At 42.7% G+C, this 14,814-nt stretch overlaps 1 protein-coding gene across 5 annotated transcripts in view; it reads right to left on the bottom strand.

Moving 5' to 3' along the window:
* The window catches only part of RNF41 (ring finger protein 41), a 31,558-nt gene that overhangs the window by 8,189 nt on the left and 8,555 nt on the right, over positions 1-14,814 (bottom strand). For 4 of the 5 annotated variants that reach the window (XM_040491735.1, XM_040491734.1, XM_040491733.1 and 1 more), the window contains one exon: positions 2,243-2,355. In XM_040491735.1, coding sequence (XP_040347669.1) covers positions 2,243-2,332 — 90 coding nt within the window. In that variant the 5' untranslated portion in view covers positions 2,333-2,355. Of the gene's footprint in view, positions 1-2,242; positions 2,356-9,090; positions 9,110-14,814 lie in introns of those variants that run through there. The other variant, XM_040491737.1, reaches the window with a different exon arrangement.

The raw sequence follows: 14,814 nt of genomic DNA, 5'->3' as shown, positions 1-14,814 counted from the left end.
CTGAACCGTATGAACTTATCACCTATTCAAAAATTAAATAAATATGATGTAGGGATATCAGCATTCCTAGCAGATGCCTTCTACCCTTGGATATGTGTCTGGTAACCTGGCATCCTGAGGTCTTCCTGGCCTACTCCCAAAAGGTGGAGGTGGGGGGGCAACTCCTGACTTACAGTTATGAACCAACACTGACTTCTCCACACGTGACTCACCTCAAATGATAGTGCCAGAAAATAGACAAGGCCCTGCCAGGGGAAGGGAAGGAACTGACACACCCCATGACCTCTCGACACCACCAATAGCTTGCTCCACACCCAGCCAATAGTTCTACTGGCAGTAGGCTGCAAAGGCCCAGACAGGGTATAGGTCCAGGGCTAGCTGCCATTGGAATGCAGTCGGATTTTCTTTTTTTTTTTTTTTTTTAATTTTTTTTTTCAACGTTTATTTATTTTTGGGACAGAGAGAGACAGAGCATGAACGGGGGAGGGGCAGAGAGAGAGGGAGACACAGAATCGGAAACAGGCTCCAGGCTCTGAGCCATCAGCCCAGAGCCCGACGCGGGGCTCGAACTCCCGGACCGCGAGATCGTGACCTGGCTGAAGTCAGACGCTTAACCAACTGCGCCACCCAGGCGCCCTGGCAGTCGGATTTTCAGTCAGCTCAGGCACCTTTCAGTCAGCTCAGTACTCCTTGACTGGTTGAACACTGGAATAAGAATATACTCAAAGGATCAAGAGGAGGGGCGCCTGGGTGGCGCAGTCGGTTAAGCGTCCGACTTCAGCTCAGGTCACGATCTCGCGGTCCGTGAGTTCGAGCCCCGCGTCGGGCTCTGGGCTGATGGCTCAGAGCCTGGAGCCTGTTTCCGATTCTGTGTCTCCCTCTCTCTCTGCCCCTCCCCCGTTCATGCTCTGTCTCTCTCTGTCCCAAAAATAAATAAACGTTAAAAAAAATTAAAAAAAAAAAAAAAAAAAAGGATCAAGAGGAGCCCCCAGGAGCTGTATAAGCAATGAGTTGGGGAAGGGCCGTGAGACCTCACTGACTCGTGTCCTGGTTTGGAAAATGGGATTATGTCTAGCCAGCCAGGACTGCCAGAGGATTCATTGGTATTTACAGAGGGCAGGCAATAAGGACCATGCAGGATGATGTCCCATGAATGCTACTGTTAAGACTTCATCTCACTTATTATACTTGCCTGTTAATCATGAGTTTCTCCTCATTAATTTTTAACAATTAAAAAATAAAAAAATTGTCTTTTCCATGGGGCACCTGCATGGCTCAGTCAGTTAAGCGTCTGACTTCAGCTCAGATCATGATCTCAGGGTTCGTGAGTTCCAGTCCTGCATCAGGATCTGTGCTGATAGCTCGGTGCCTGGAGTCTGCTTAGGATTCTGTGTCTCCTCTCTACTCTCTCCCTGCTCACACTTTGTGTGTGTGTCTCTCTCTCTCAAAAATGAATAAACATTAAAAAAAAAAAAATTAAGGGGCACCTGGGTGGCTCAGTCCGTTAAGTGACTGACTGCGGTTCAGGTCATGATCTCGCAGTTTGTGAGTTTGAGCACCGCGTCGAACTCTGTGCTGACAGCTGGGAGCCTGAAGTCTCCCTTTATCTCTGCCCCTTCCCCGCTTGCACTTTCTCTCTCTCTCAAAAATAAATAAACATTTAAAAAAATTTTTTAAAGTTGTTTTTTAATTGGTTTTTCCAGCAAGTCCCAAGAAGGAAATAGGACAGTACATACAGTTCCCTACTCCCTCTTTGTTAGAGAGTAGGGCAGGATTGCAGGCTTGCAGGCAGACTAGCTGATTAACTGAAACACTACATCATCAAAATACAGAGAAAACTTAGGAGAGTCCAGAAGTTCAAACATGGTAGGAACACAGAACCTAGTCAGAACCCCTACAAAGGGAAGTTCCTGAGCTACTGTCAGAAGACAGAAAACAGGTGACCATTTTATAGCAGAATAAATCTCAGAGTGACCTCAGAAGAAAATCTGAAGCGCTGGACTTCTGTGGCATCTACCTCTAGACAGACTCTGAAAGGCCCTATTCCTTTTGTAGCTGCCACTGCTCCTCTGCACCAAACCTCTATTCTGTATGTGTGTGTTGCCAAGGGGGTGGGGGAGGGGGAATTGGGGGAGGGAGGCCAGAACACAGTGACTTCCCACTGGTCCCATTACTTATGAACATTTTTATTAGCTCTACTATCATCTAGTGCCCCACCAAACCTGCCACCAGACCGACTCACCTGGACTGGCTCCTCCAAGACACCACTGCAAATAGGACAGATAAGGTCTTCGTCAACATCCCCCTGGAAACGGGTTACATCATACCCCATGTCTCATCACTGAAACCCAGGTCCTGGAAGGAGCAAGAGGAAAAAGAGGCCAGTTCAGAAGGAGCCTACAAATAATGTGCCAACCTGGAACTCATGGCCAAGATCCATCCATTCATTTGTCCAACAATTATTCATTGAAAGCCTACTATGTGCCAGTCATTTGGGAGAAAGAAATCTGACTCAAGAAACTTAATTCTAATGGTAGAAGATATTATATAACCATACACTTAAAATATGAAGTGACAGGGGTGCCTGGGTGGCTCAGTCAATTAAGTGTCCAACTCTTGGTTTCGGCTCAGGTCATGATATCACGGTCTGTGAGTTTGAGCCCCATGCTGAGCTCTGTGCTGACAGTGTGGAGCCTGCTTAGGATTCTCTCTTTCCCTCTCTCAAAATAAACAAACTTTAAAAATTAAAAAAAAAAAAAGTGATAAATGTTTCACAGGGCATTATGAGGGCAAGAGATGTGGATACCTAACCCAGGCTAAAAGGAGAGGGTAGTTTTGAGTTTTACAGGAGTAGGTGTCACCAACAGGACAAACAAGAGTAGCTAGGTATTGGGGATGGGGGCAGGGTGGGGCATTAGCATTAGGGCTTTAGGCACATGAAACAGCACATTCAAAAGCCCAGAAGAGGGCATATGATTGGTTCAGGGAACTCTACATGGTTCAGAAAAAGGTTGACCTGAAGGATCCAAAGGAGGGAGTGACTAGATACAAGGCTAGAGTGGCAAGCAAGGGCCTTGCCATGAGAAGTCTTATGTAAGGAGTTTGGGCTTCATGAGTTTCAAGCGCCACATCAGGCTTGCTGCTGTCAGCATGGAACCTGCTTCAGATCCTCTGTCCCCCTCTCTTTTTGCCCCTCCTCCGTTCATTCTCTCCCTCACTCTCTCTCTCAAAAAAAAAACAAAAACAAAAACAAAAAACTTTAAAAAGTTTAGCCAAAAACTTTACTGTAAGGCAATCTACACAGTATTCAAATAACAAACACTTACTGAGTGCCATCTATATACCAATAAGCCTAATGAAACCTAGTCCCCCTGAGATAAGTGATGAGGAAGAGAAAAGCACAAGGTACTAGAGGAACACAGAAGAGGGAATTCTAAACCAGACTTGGGATGGTCAGAAAGACTTCTGAGAAATGGCTCTCAAAGTATGTTTAGAACAAGTGTTCTCAATCACAGCACTGTAGTCATCTGAGCTAGAAAGTTCCTTGTTGTAGCGGTCTGGCCTGCACTGAAGAGTGTTTAGCAGCATCCCTGGCCTCTACCCACCAAAAGTTAGTAGTAGTCCTCCAGTTGTGACACCGAACATGTCTTTACACTTTGACATATATCCTCTGGGGGACAAAATCACCCCTGGTTCAGAACCACTGGTTTAAAGAATGATGAGTTAGCATTGTGGAGCAGGGGATGGGACTTTTTTTTTTTTAATTTACATACAAATTAGTTAGCATATAGTGCAACAATGATTTCAGGAGTAGATTCCTTAGTGCCCCTTACCCATTTAGCCCATCCCTCTCCCACAACCCTGTGGGACTTCTAAGGTACATAAAATAGCATGGAGAAGCAAGAAGTCAGCTGAGAGTTTAGGCAGAGATGGGCTGGAAGATGAGTAGAGAGAGGTGGGCAGCAGCCAGCACTGAAGGCCCTGGGACACTACACTATACTTGAAATTAACCTGAAAGCTATGGAAGTACCTGAAGGATTTCTTTTGTTGACATACATTTATATATTTTTATTCTGACAACTTCAGACTTTCAGAAAAGTTGCACAAATAGTAAAAAGATCCCATTTACCCTTCATCTAGATTCCCTGAATGTTAACACCCTACCATATTTTTTATAATCTCTCTATATAAATGTGAATAGATAAAAATTTTCTGAGCTACTGGAGAATAAATTATAAACTTGTTGCCTTTACCCCTAAATAACTTTACTGTGTATTTCCTAAAAATAAGAACATTCTCTTACATAATGATAGTAAAATTATAGAAATCAGGATATTAACATTGACATAATACTATTATTTACTAACCCCTTTCCAATTTTGCCACTTGTCCCAATAATCTCCTTTAGCAAAACAATATTCAAGACTGTGTTTCACTGAATTGTGAAGCTTCTTTAAACTCTCTTAATCTGAAGAAGTTACTAACACTTTTGGGTCTTTCATTACCTTGGTATTTTAAGAATACAGGTCAGTTAAATGAGAAGGTCTCTCAGTGTGGGTTTGTCTGATGTTTCCTCATGATTAAATTCAGGTTTCATTTTGGACAAAAATGCCATGGAAGTAATACTGTGTTCTTAATACATCACATTAGAAGCATATTGATTTGTATCATTCCAGGTGACACTAACTCTAATCCTTTAAGAAATTGACATGATCAGGGATTCCTGGGTGGCTCAGTCAATTAAGTGTCTGACTCTTCGTTTTGGCTCAGATCATGATCTCATGGTTCCTGGGTTTGAGCCCTCTATTGGGCTCTGTGCTGACAGTGCAGAGGCTGCTTCAGATTCTCCTCTCTCTCTCCCTCTGTCCCTCCCCCACTTGTGCTGTATCTCTCCCTCTCAAAATCAATAAATAAACTTAAAAAAAAAAAAAAGAAATTGACATGATCGGTTTTCTGTTTGTCAGATAATTCTGGCAGTAGTGTAGAAAAAGTAGGTGGTAGGGAAGATAAGAGTAAGAGAAAGACCTTTTTAGGAGGTTACTGTAAAAATTCAGAAAAATATAAAGGCTCAACTGGGTGGCTCAGTTGGTTAAGCATTTGACTTAGGCTCAGGTCATGATCCCACAGCTTGTGGGTTCAAGTTCCGTGTCGGGCTCAGAGCTGACAGCTGGGAGCTTGGAGCCCACTTCGGATTCTCTGTCTCACTCTCTCTCTGACCCTTCCCCACTTGTGCTCTCCCTCTCTCTCAAAAATAGCTAAGTAAACATTAAAAAAAATAGTATAAAGGCTCAAATAAAGGCAATTAAGAGAAAGAATCTATATTCTTTCTTCTTTTAAAAGAAGAATGTATATGACTCCTTTGTTTCTGCCTTGGATAGTTAATGGTGAATTCTTACTTACCAAAATAAGAATTTAAATAAAAAGATCAGAATTAGGGAATAAAAACAATGATCCTAGCATTGGACATGTAGAGTTTGAGATTCCAAGTAGAAATCTTGAAGATGGTAGCTGACACCAGGGGTTTTGAGAGGCCACACAAGGAAAGTACACAGGATAAAAACAGAATATGAGGAAGGGTCTGAAGAATATAGAACCCTGGGGGGCACTGATTCTTTGCCCTATTTCTTACCTTCCTTTTTTCACAAGTAAGACATGACTACATTCTCCATTTATTTATTTATTTATTTATTTAAAAAAAATTTTTTTTTTTGTTTTAATGTTTACTTTTTTTTTTAATGTTTTTTTCAACGTTTTTTATTTATTTTTGGGACAGAGAGAGACAGAGCATGAACGGGGGAGGGGCAGAGAGAGAGGGAGACACAGAATCGGAAACAGGCTCCAGGCTCCGAGCCATCAGCCCAGAGCCCGACGCGGGGCTCGAACTCACAGACCGCGAGATCGTGACCTGGCTGAAGTCGGACGCTTAACCGACTACGCCACCCAGGCGCCCCTTTAATGTTTACTTTTTGAGATAGAGAGAAACAGAGCACGAGCAGGGGAGGGGCAGAAAGAAAGAGACACAGAATCCAAAACAGGCTCAGCACAAAGCCCGACACGGGGCTTGAATTCACGAACCATAAGACCATGACCTGAGCCAAAGTCAGACGCTCAACTAACTGAGCCACCCAGGAGCCCCAGTTTTTTTCATTTTTTAAAAAAACTTTTGTTTATTTTTGAGAGAGACACAAAGTGCCAAGTGGGGGAGGGGTAGAGAGAGAGGGAGACACAGAATCTGGAGCAGGCTCCAGGCTCTGAGCTGTCAGCACAGAGCCCAATGTGGGACTTGAACTCATGAACTGCAAACTCGGACTTGAACTCATGAACTGCAAACTCATGACCTGAGCTGAAATCGGACGATCAACCGACTGAGCCACTGAGGCGCCCCTATTTTTTTTTTTTTATTTTTTAATGTTTATTTTATTTTGAGAGAGAGAGAGGGAGGAAGACACAGAATCCAAAATAGGCTCCAGGCTCCAAGCTGTCAGGACAGAGCCTGATGCGGGTCTCGAACTCACAAACCAGATCATATCCCCAGCCAAAGTCAGCTGACAGCTCAGAGCCTGGAGACTGCTTCCGTTCTGTGTCTCCCTCTCCCTCTCTGCTCTTCCCTTACTTGCATTCTGTCTCTCTCTAAATAAACATTAAAAAAAAATTTTTTTTTTTAAATTCCAATCTACTAGTCCAAACATTGGTTACAATGTATTTGGCCATTTTCTGGTTGCCATTTACATTTGTCTGGTTGCCATTTTTTACCCCTGAAACAAATCATGTTGCAATTAACACTTTGGTAACATGATTTTTTTTGAGCACAAGATCAAACCTCTCTCCTAAAACAGATTCCTAGAGGAAAAACTGCTGGGTTGAATGACATGACTATGATTTATTTTCCTAGATAATATACTCCCTATCATCTGGAAAGGCCTTTTCAGTTTATACTACCACCAATAGTGCATGAGAATACTTTAATAATGACATTTAAAAGGAAAGGGAAAAAAAAGAAGCCTACAAAAAAAAATTTTTTTTTTAAGTCTGAGACTGACCAGAGATAAGAGAAAATTCTGGCAAGAAGAGGCTCATAAAAGTCAAGGGAGTTGGAGGAAGGGGAATTTTGTTTAATGTGTACAGAGTTTCAGTTTTGCAAGATAAAAAAAAGTTCTGGAGATGTTTCATAACAATGTGAGCATACTTAACATTCCTGAACCGTATACTCAAAAACAGTTAAGATGGCAAATTTTACGTTATATGTTTTTTACCACAATAAAAAAAAAGTCAAGGAAGTGGAGTGCTTAGAGGAGGAAAGGAAGTGTCAAAAGCTGCAGTCAAGACTGATAATAAAAAAAATCAGTATTTTCTCCTAAAGCTGTTCCCCAGGACATGTGGCTCCTGTTACTCTGGAGGCACCCTTTGAACCATCACAGCCCCTAGTGACCGAGGGCTTTAGCCCCAGTGTCTGCAGACTTTGGAAAGCTTCAGGGAAAAGTTCCTTTGCAAGACCCTCAAGAACCCAGTGATAACTGGACGGCTGTGCACATCCGGACGCCCTAACCTACAGCCTCTATTGCTTCCATTGGGGTTAGAGCCACCGTCCTCAGCTCATTATGTGCACCCAGACTGCTGTGCAGGGCTTCATGGTTGTAGCCATCTTTGCTTGGTCTGGCTGCATCCGCTATGAAGTCTTGATCCTGAGCTCAAGACCTGGCCTTGATCTCCACAGAGATCAGGGCACCTGGGTGGCTCAGTCAGTTAAGCGTCCAACTTCGACTCACGTCATGATCTTGCGGTTCCCAAGGTGTGAGCCCCACGCTGGGCTCTGCGCGGACAGCTCAGAGCCTGGAGCCTGCTGCAGATTCTGTATCTCCCCCTCTCTCTGCCTGTCCTCTACTCATGCTCTGTCTCTCTCTCAAAAATAAATTTAAAAAATTAAAAAAACAAAAATTCCACAGAGATCATTCCCAGCTCCATCCCAGCCCCAGGAAGCAACCACTGATCCTGTCACCTGACTTATGCCCTCATCTCCCCTGATAAGCCCCTGTGGCAACAGGGGAGAAGTGGCCAACTGTGTAACCTAAAGATGTTTTTTCAGGAATCTCAGATTTGGTTCAGTTTGGGTGTTACATACTTCTATTTGTGCCCCACTTTCTCTACTTCCTACTTAATAAACTGATCCACTTGTAAAGAAAGAAAGAAAGAAAAAGAAAGAAAGAAAGAAAGAAAGAGAGAGAGAAAGAAAGAGAGAAAGAAAGAAAGAAAAAGAAAGAAAGAAGGAAAGGAAGGAAAGGAAGGAAAGGAAGGAAAGGAAGGAAGGAAGGAAGGAAGGAAGGAAGGAAGGAAGGAAGGAAGGAAGGAAATGTGAGGATGTGAGGTGAGACCAGACACCAGGGCAGATAGCGGCTGTATGCAGCTGGGAGGCACTGTGAAGAGCCAATGTAGTGCAGCATGAAGTGGGAGCCAGACTGCAGTGGTTCTGAGTGAACAAGAAGGGAGGCAGAGGGGCAGGGGCTGCAGAGAACTGTCAAAAGCTCGATTTCAAAAGAACTACCTGGAGGATAACAGGAGGTGGAGGAAGTGGGTTGTGTGGAGGTGTTTTTCCTTCCAATGAGAAAGGCCCATGGATGTTGATGTACCAAGAGGAAAATGCTAGCGAAGAAGGGGAAGTAAGACAGGAGAGAATCTGGTCACTGAGGCAGGGGTAGGCAGGAGATCCAGAAACATGTTAAACAGGAAGAGGGACACGTCTGAAGCAGGAAGGAAGAATGGCACAAAAAGCAGTCCAGATCAGTTCTCAAAAATCGTGCCAGCAAACTTTACGTGTACTTATAAATAACCCATACATTAAAGACCAGAAAGAATCACTAAAACGTTACCAGTGGTTTTACTTGGGTGTGAGGCTAAGGATGTTTTTCTTCCACTTTTAGCACCAAATACTTTAGTAGGCATTCATTTTTTTTTAGTCACAATTCAATTTTAAATAGTCTCCTATATTATAAAAAATATATATACTTTTTAAATTTAGAAATTACTCGAGACTAAAAAATACAGGAATGCTTTTACTTTTGAAGTACAGAAATAAAAGACAGATTTTGAGCATACCCAGAAGTTTCTCCCATGGACCTGGTTAAGAGTCTTATGTCTGCTGAATTAGAATGGACTATAAGAGACCATCTGGTTTAACATCCAGGGCTGGAATCCTCTCCACAGCACCAAACAGTCAATCACCCTGTGCTTAGACGCTCCTGGGAAAGGTCAAGATAGGGTGCAGCAAGAGCACAGATGAGAAATATCCAGCCCAGACTCATTTTTGTCACAGCATTCTAGAATGCCTGTCCCTCTAGAACAGGGTACCCACAGCTCCGCATGCAGATTGACCAATATGGGCTACAGAAGGGCTATTACCACCTTTCCTCTCTACTTCAATTAACACAACCTATGACTGGTTAGTCTGTCCTGAATAATAGCTACTGCCACTCTGCTAAGTCCAGACACACACACACAGAGTTGGGAGGAGGAGGAGGAGGGGCAAGAGAGAAAGTCAAGAAGAGGAGGTACCTAAGGTAGCCTCTATAGGATAGGCAAAAATAAAATACCTGTAATTCATCTGTTCAACTGCTGACTTCACAATATCTAATTTAATATTTAATTAAATAAATTATAATTTGGTTTCTCTACAATAGCTATAACATTTATCAGAGGTGGGGAGAAAAAGCATTGCTGCCTTTAAAATGCACCAGGTATGGGGGTGTCTGGGTGGCTCAGTCGTTGAGCATCCAGCTCTTGATTTTGGCTCAGGTCATGATCCCAGGATGAGCCCCGAATCGGGCTCCATGCTGAGCACAGGATCTGCTTAAGATTCTCTCTTCCGCCCCCACTCTGTCTCTCTCTGCTTGTCCCTCAACCCCACTTGCTTGATCACTGTCTCTAAAAAAAATTTAAAAGGGGCACCTGGGTGGCTCAGTTGGTTAAGTGTCTGACTTCGACTCAGGTCATGATCTCACAGCTCATGAGTTCGAGCCCTGCATTGGACTCTGTGCAGACAGCTCAGAGCCTGGAGCTTGCTTTAGATTCTGTGTCTCCCTCTCTCTCTAGGCCCCTCCCCGACTTGCGCTCTGTCTCTCTCTGTCTCTCTCAAAAATAAACATTAAAAAAACTTTTTTTAAAATAATAAAAAATAAAAAAATAAAAAGCACCAGGTATGAAACAACTGCCAAGATACACCGTTAAGAGAAAAAAAAAACAGGGGCGCCTGGGTGGCTCAGTTGGTTAAGCGGCCGACGTTGGCTCAGGTCGTGATCTTGCGGTCTGTGAGTTCGAGCCCTGCGTCTGGCTTTGTGCTGACAGCTCAGAGCCTGGAGCCTGTTTCGGATTCTGTGTCTCCCTCTCTCTGACCCTCCCCCGTTCATGCTCTGTCTCTCTCTGTCTCAAAAATAAATAAATGTTAAAAAAAAATTATAAAAAAAAAAGAGAGAGAAAAAAACCAGAATAGTATATGCAAAGTATGCCATCAAGAGCACAAGAAACAGGGGCGCCTGGGTGGCTCCGTCGGTTAAGCGTCCGACCTCGGCTCAGGTCATGATCTCGCGGTTTGTGAGTTCGAGCCCCGTGTTGGGCTCTGTGCTGACAGCTCAGAGCCTGGAGCCTGCTTCAGATTCTGTGTCTCCTCCTCTCTCTGCCCTCCCATGCTTATGCTCTATCTCTCAATAATAAATAAACATTAAAAAAAAAAATTTTTTTTAAAAGAGCACAAAAAAACAACATGTATGTGTCATATGCTATGTATGTATGCATGGAACTCTCCAGAAGGATAAACAAGAAATTGCAAACAGTGCTTGCTGCTGAGGAGGGATAACTAAGGAACACGAATAGGAGGAATATACTTTAATTTCCTTAATCATCCCTTTGTACCTTTGAAAAAAATTTTCTTGGGGTACCTGGCTGGCTCTGTTGAAAGAGCGTGTCACTCTTGATCTCGGGGTCATGAGTTTGAGCCCTGTGTTGGGTGTAGAAATTACTTACTTACTTACTTACTTACTTACATACATACATACATACATACATACATAAACCTTAAAAAATAAAAGATTTTCGGGGCGCCTGGGTGGCTCAGTTGGTTAGGCGGCTGACTTCGTCTCAGGTCATGATCTCACGGTCCGTGAGTTCGAGCCCTGCGTCGGGCTCTGTGCTGACAGCTCAGAGCCTGGAGCCTGTTTCAGATTCTGTGTCTCCCTCTCTCTGACCCTCCCCCGTTCATGCTCTGTCTCTCTCTGTCTCAAAAATAAATAAATGTTAAAAAAAAAAAAAAAATTAAAAAAAATAAAAGATTTTCTCTCCGTGTGAATCCAATATTCAAATAAAGAAACAAATCTATAATTATCCTAAATTGTGAAAGAAAAGTGTTAAGGTTAAAACAAATATGTCCAAAACATTCACTAAATGAGTCATATACTACACATGTCTTAATAACATAACATACACACGTAACATGTCTACACTATAATAAGGTCTGGAAAAAAGGTACTCTCGCAAGAAAAAGTTGATCAAATTGAATCACAACAAAAGAAGCAGTAAGTGGGGGTGATGGGTAAAACAGGTGATGGAGATTAAGAGGTACAAACTTCCAATTATAAAACAAGTCATGGGGATAGAAGGATAGCACAGGGAATATAGTCAACAATATTGTAATAATGTTGCACGGGGACTACACTTATATGGTGGTAAGCAATGAGTGTACAGAACTGTCAAATCACTGTTATATATCTGAAAATAATATAACATTATATGTCAACTATACTTCACTAATAAAAATGTTTTAAACAGAACAACAAAAACACAGTAAATATCCCCAAAAAGTATATACCCTTTATCTAGCAATCCTACTTCTAGGAACTTAGCCTAAGGAAATAATTACAAGGGTGCAAAAACAATGTACTAGGTTGTTTCAGTGTTGTTCATAACAGCAAAAAAATCAAGAACACCACAAATATCCAGAATTCCTTACATCTATAAAATGCAATACCAGGAAGGGTACCTGGGTGGCTCAGTCAGTTAAGCGACAGACTTTGGCTCAGGTCATGATCTCACAGTTTGTGGGTTCAAGCCCCATGTCGGGCTCCACGCTGACAGCTCAGAGCCTGGAGCCTGCTTCCGATTCTGTATCTCCCCCTCTCTCTGCCCCTCCCCTGCTTGCACTCAGTCTCTCTCTCGAAAATAAACAAACATTAAAAAGAAAGAGATTTTAAAAAATGCAATACCAGGAGACATTAATATGACTTAGATATATTTGTTTCTTATTAATAATTTATTTAAATTACTTAAATATACTTTGTATATATCTTGCCTTATATCTTATTATATATTTATATGACAAAATGACATATTTATGCTTGTTATATATGATATAGTACCGTTTTTGTTAAAAAGTATATTATGTGTGTATGCATTTATACTGGAGAGCTTCTAGGAGGATACAGAGAAGCTGTCTCTAAGTGTACTACTTTTAGTACTTTTTTTAAAAGTTTATTTATTTTTGTAACTTTTTATTTATTTTTGAGAGAGAGAGAGCACACATGAGCAGGGGAGGGGCAGAGAGAGACAGAGACACAGAATCTGAACAGGCTCCAGGCTCTGAGCTGTCAGCACAGAGCCCGACGCGGGGCTCGAACTTGTGAACCGCGAGATCATGACCTGAGCTGAAGTCGAATGCTTAACCGATTGAGCCACCCAGGCACCCCAGAAAAGTTTATTTATTTTGAGAGAGAGTGCACCCACGCGACAGAGGGACAGAGAGAGAGAGACAGAATCCCAAGCAGACTCTGCACTGCCAGCGCAGAGCCTAAGGCGGGGTTCAAACCCACAAACCAAGAGATCACAACTCCAGCCAAAACCAAGAGTGGGACACTCAACTGAGCTATCCAGGCGCCCCAGTATTTTTTTTTTTTAAGAATTTTATTTTTAAGGGGGCACCTGGGTGGCTCAATCGGTTGAGCATCCAACCTCGGCTCAGGTCATGATCTCACTGTTTGTGAGTTCAAGCCCCAAGTCAGGCTTTGTGCTGACCGTGTAGAGCTTACTTCGGATTCTGTGTCTTCCTCTCTATCTGCTCCTCCCCCGACTCATGTGGGCTCTCTAAGAAATAAGTAAACATTAACAAAAATTCTGTTAAAAAAAAAATTCTGTTAAATAAATGTTTATTTTTGAGAGAGAGAGCAGGCCAGTGGGCGGGGCCAGAGGATCCAAAGTAGTAGGCTGGGGCTTGAACTCACAAACTGTGAGATCATTATTTGAGCCGAAGTTGGAAGCTTGACTGAGCCACCCAGTCTCCCCACTAGGCATTATTCTAAGCATTTCTTGAATATTAACTTATCCAATTCCTACAACTCTATGAGTTACTCTATGAGGTTGGGACCGTCATTATCCACATTTTATAGATGAGTAACAGATGCACAAAGGTTAAAAAGCTTGTCCAAAATCATACAGCTAACAAGTGGTGGAGCCAGATTCAAATCCAGGCAGACTGGCTCCAGAGCCAAGCTTTTAACCACTGCTAAGCTGCCTCCCAATTTGAAAAATTCAAGTTGCAAAATGTATGTTTTATGAATAGTATGGTCCCTTTTTTTTTTTAATTTGAGAGAGAGAGAGAGAGAGCATGGGAGAGAGGGGCAGAAGGAAAGAGAGAGACAGAATCTCAAGCAGGCTCCACGCTTAGTGAGAAGCCCAACATGGGGCTAGATCCTATAACCCTGGGATCATGACCTGAGCTGAAATCAACAGTCAGATACTCAATGACTGAGCCACCCAGGTGTCCTGGTCCCATTTATATAAAAAACAATTTAAAAAATAAAATTAGGGAGACCTGGCTCAGAAAGGACTTAAAAATCTTTAAAAAATAAAACTTAATTATGTGTATTGTACACATTTTTAAAAATTTTTTTAGTGTTTATTTTTTTTTTTGAGAGAGAGAGACAGAGAGAGACAGAGCATGAGAGGCAGAAGGGCAGAGAGAGGAGACAGAATCTGAAGCAGGCTCCAGGCTCTGAGCTGTCAGCACAGAGCCCAACATGGGGCTCGAAGTCACAGAGTGCAAGATCATGACCTGAGCTGAAGTCAGAGGCTTAACTGATTGTACATATTTTTTTTTTTAATTTTTTTTTTCAACATTTATTTTTATTTTTGCGACAGAGAGAGACAGAGCATGAACGGGGGAGGGGCAGAGAGAGAGGGAGACACAGAATCGGAAACAGGCTCCAGGCTCTGAGCCATCAGCCCAGAGCCTGACGCGGGGCTCGAACTCCCGGACCGCGAGATCGTGACCTGGCTGAAGTCGGACGCTTAACCGACTGCGCCACCTAGGCGCCCCAACTGTACATATTTTTTAAACACTTATTTTTTTAAGTTTATTTATTTATTTTGAGAGACAGTACGTGCACGTGAGTGCTTGAGCAAGGGAGGGGCAGAGAGAGAGAGAGAATCCCAAGCAGGTTCCTCATTATCAGTGCAGAGCTCGAAGTGGGACTCGAATTCACAAACCATGAGATCATGACCTGAGCTAAAATCAAAGGTTGGCTGCTTAACCAACTGAGCCACCCAGGCTCCTTTAACGTTTATTTTTGAGAGAAGCAGGCTCTGAACTGACAATAGAGAACCTGATTCGGAAGCTGGAACTCAAGAACCACAAGATCATGACCTGAGCCAAAGTCAGACACTTAACTGACTAAGCTACCTAAGCACCCCTATTGTATACATTAAAAAATTTAAATACTAAGAGGAGTGCCTAGGTGGTCAGGTCAGTTGAGCCTCTGACTCTTGATTTTGGCTTAGGTC

The sequence above is a fragment of the Herpailurus yagouaroundi genome, unplaced genomic scaffold, assembly GCF_014898765.1.
Source record: "Herpailurus yagouaroundi ecotype Mexico unplaced genomic scaffold, PumYag 182, whole genome shotgun sequence".
Lineage (NCBI taxonomy): Eukaryota > Metazoa > Chordata > Mammalia > Carnivora > Felidae > Herpailurus > Herpailurus yagouaroundi.
Note: the sequence above shows the minus strand (reverse complement) of the source record. Positions and strands in the feature narration are given on the sequence as shown.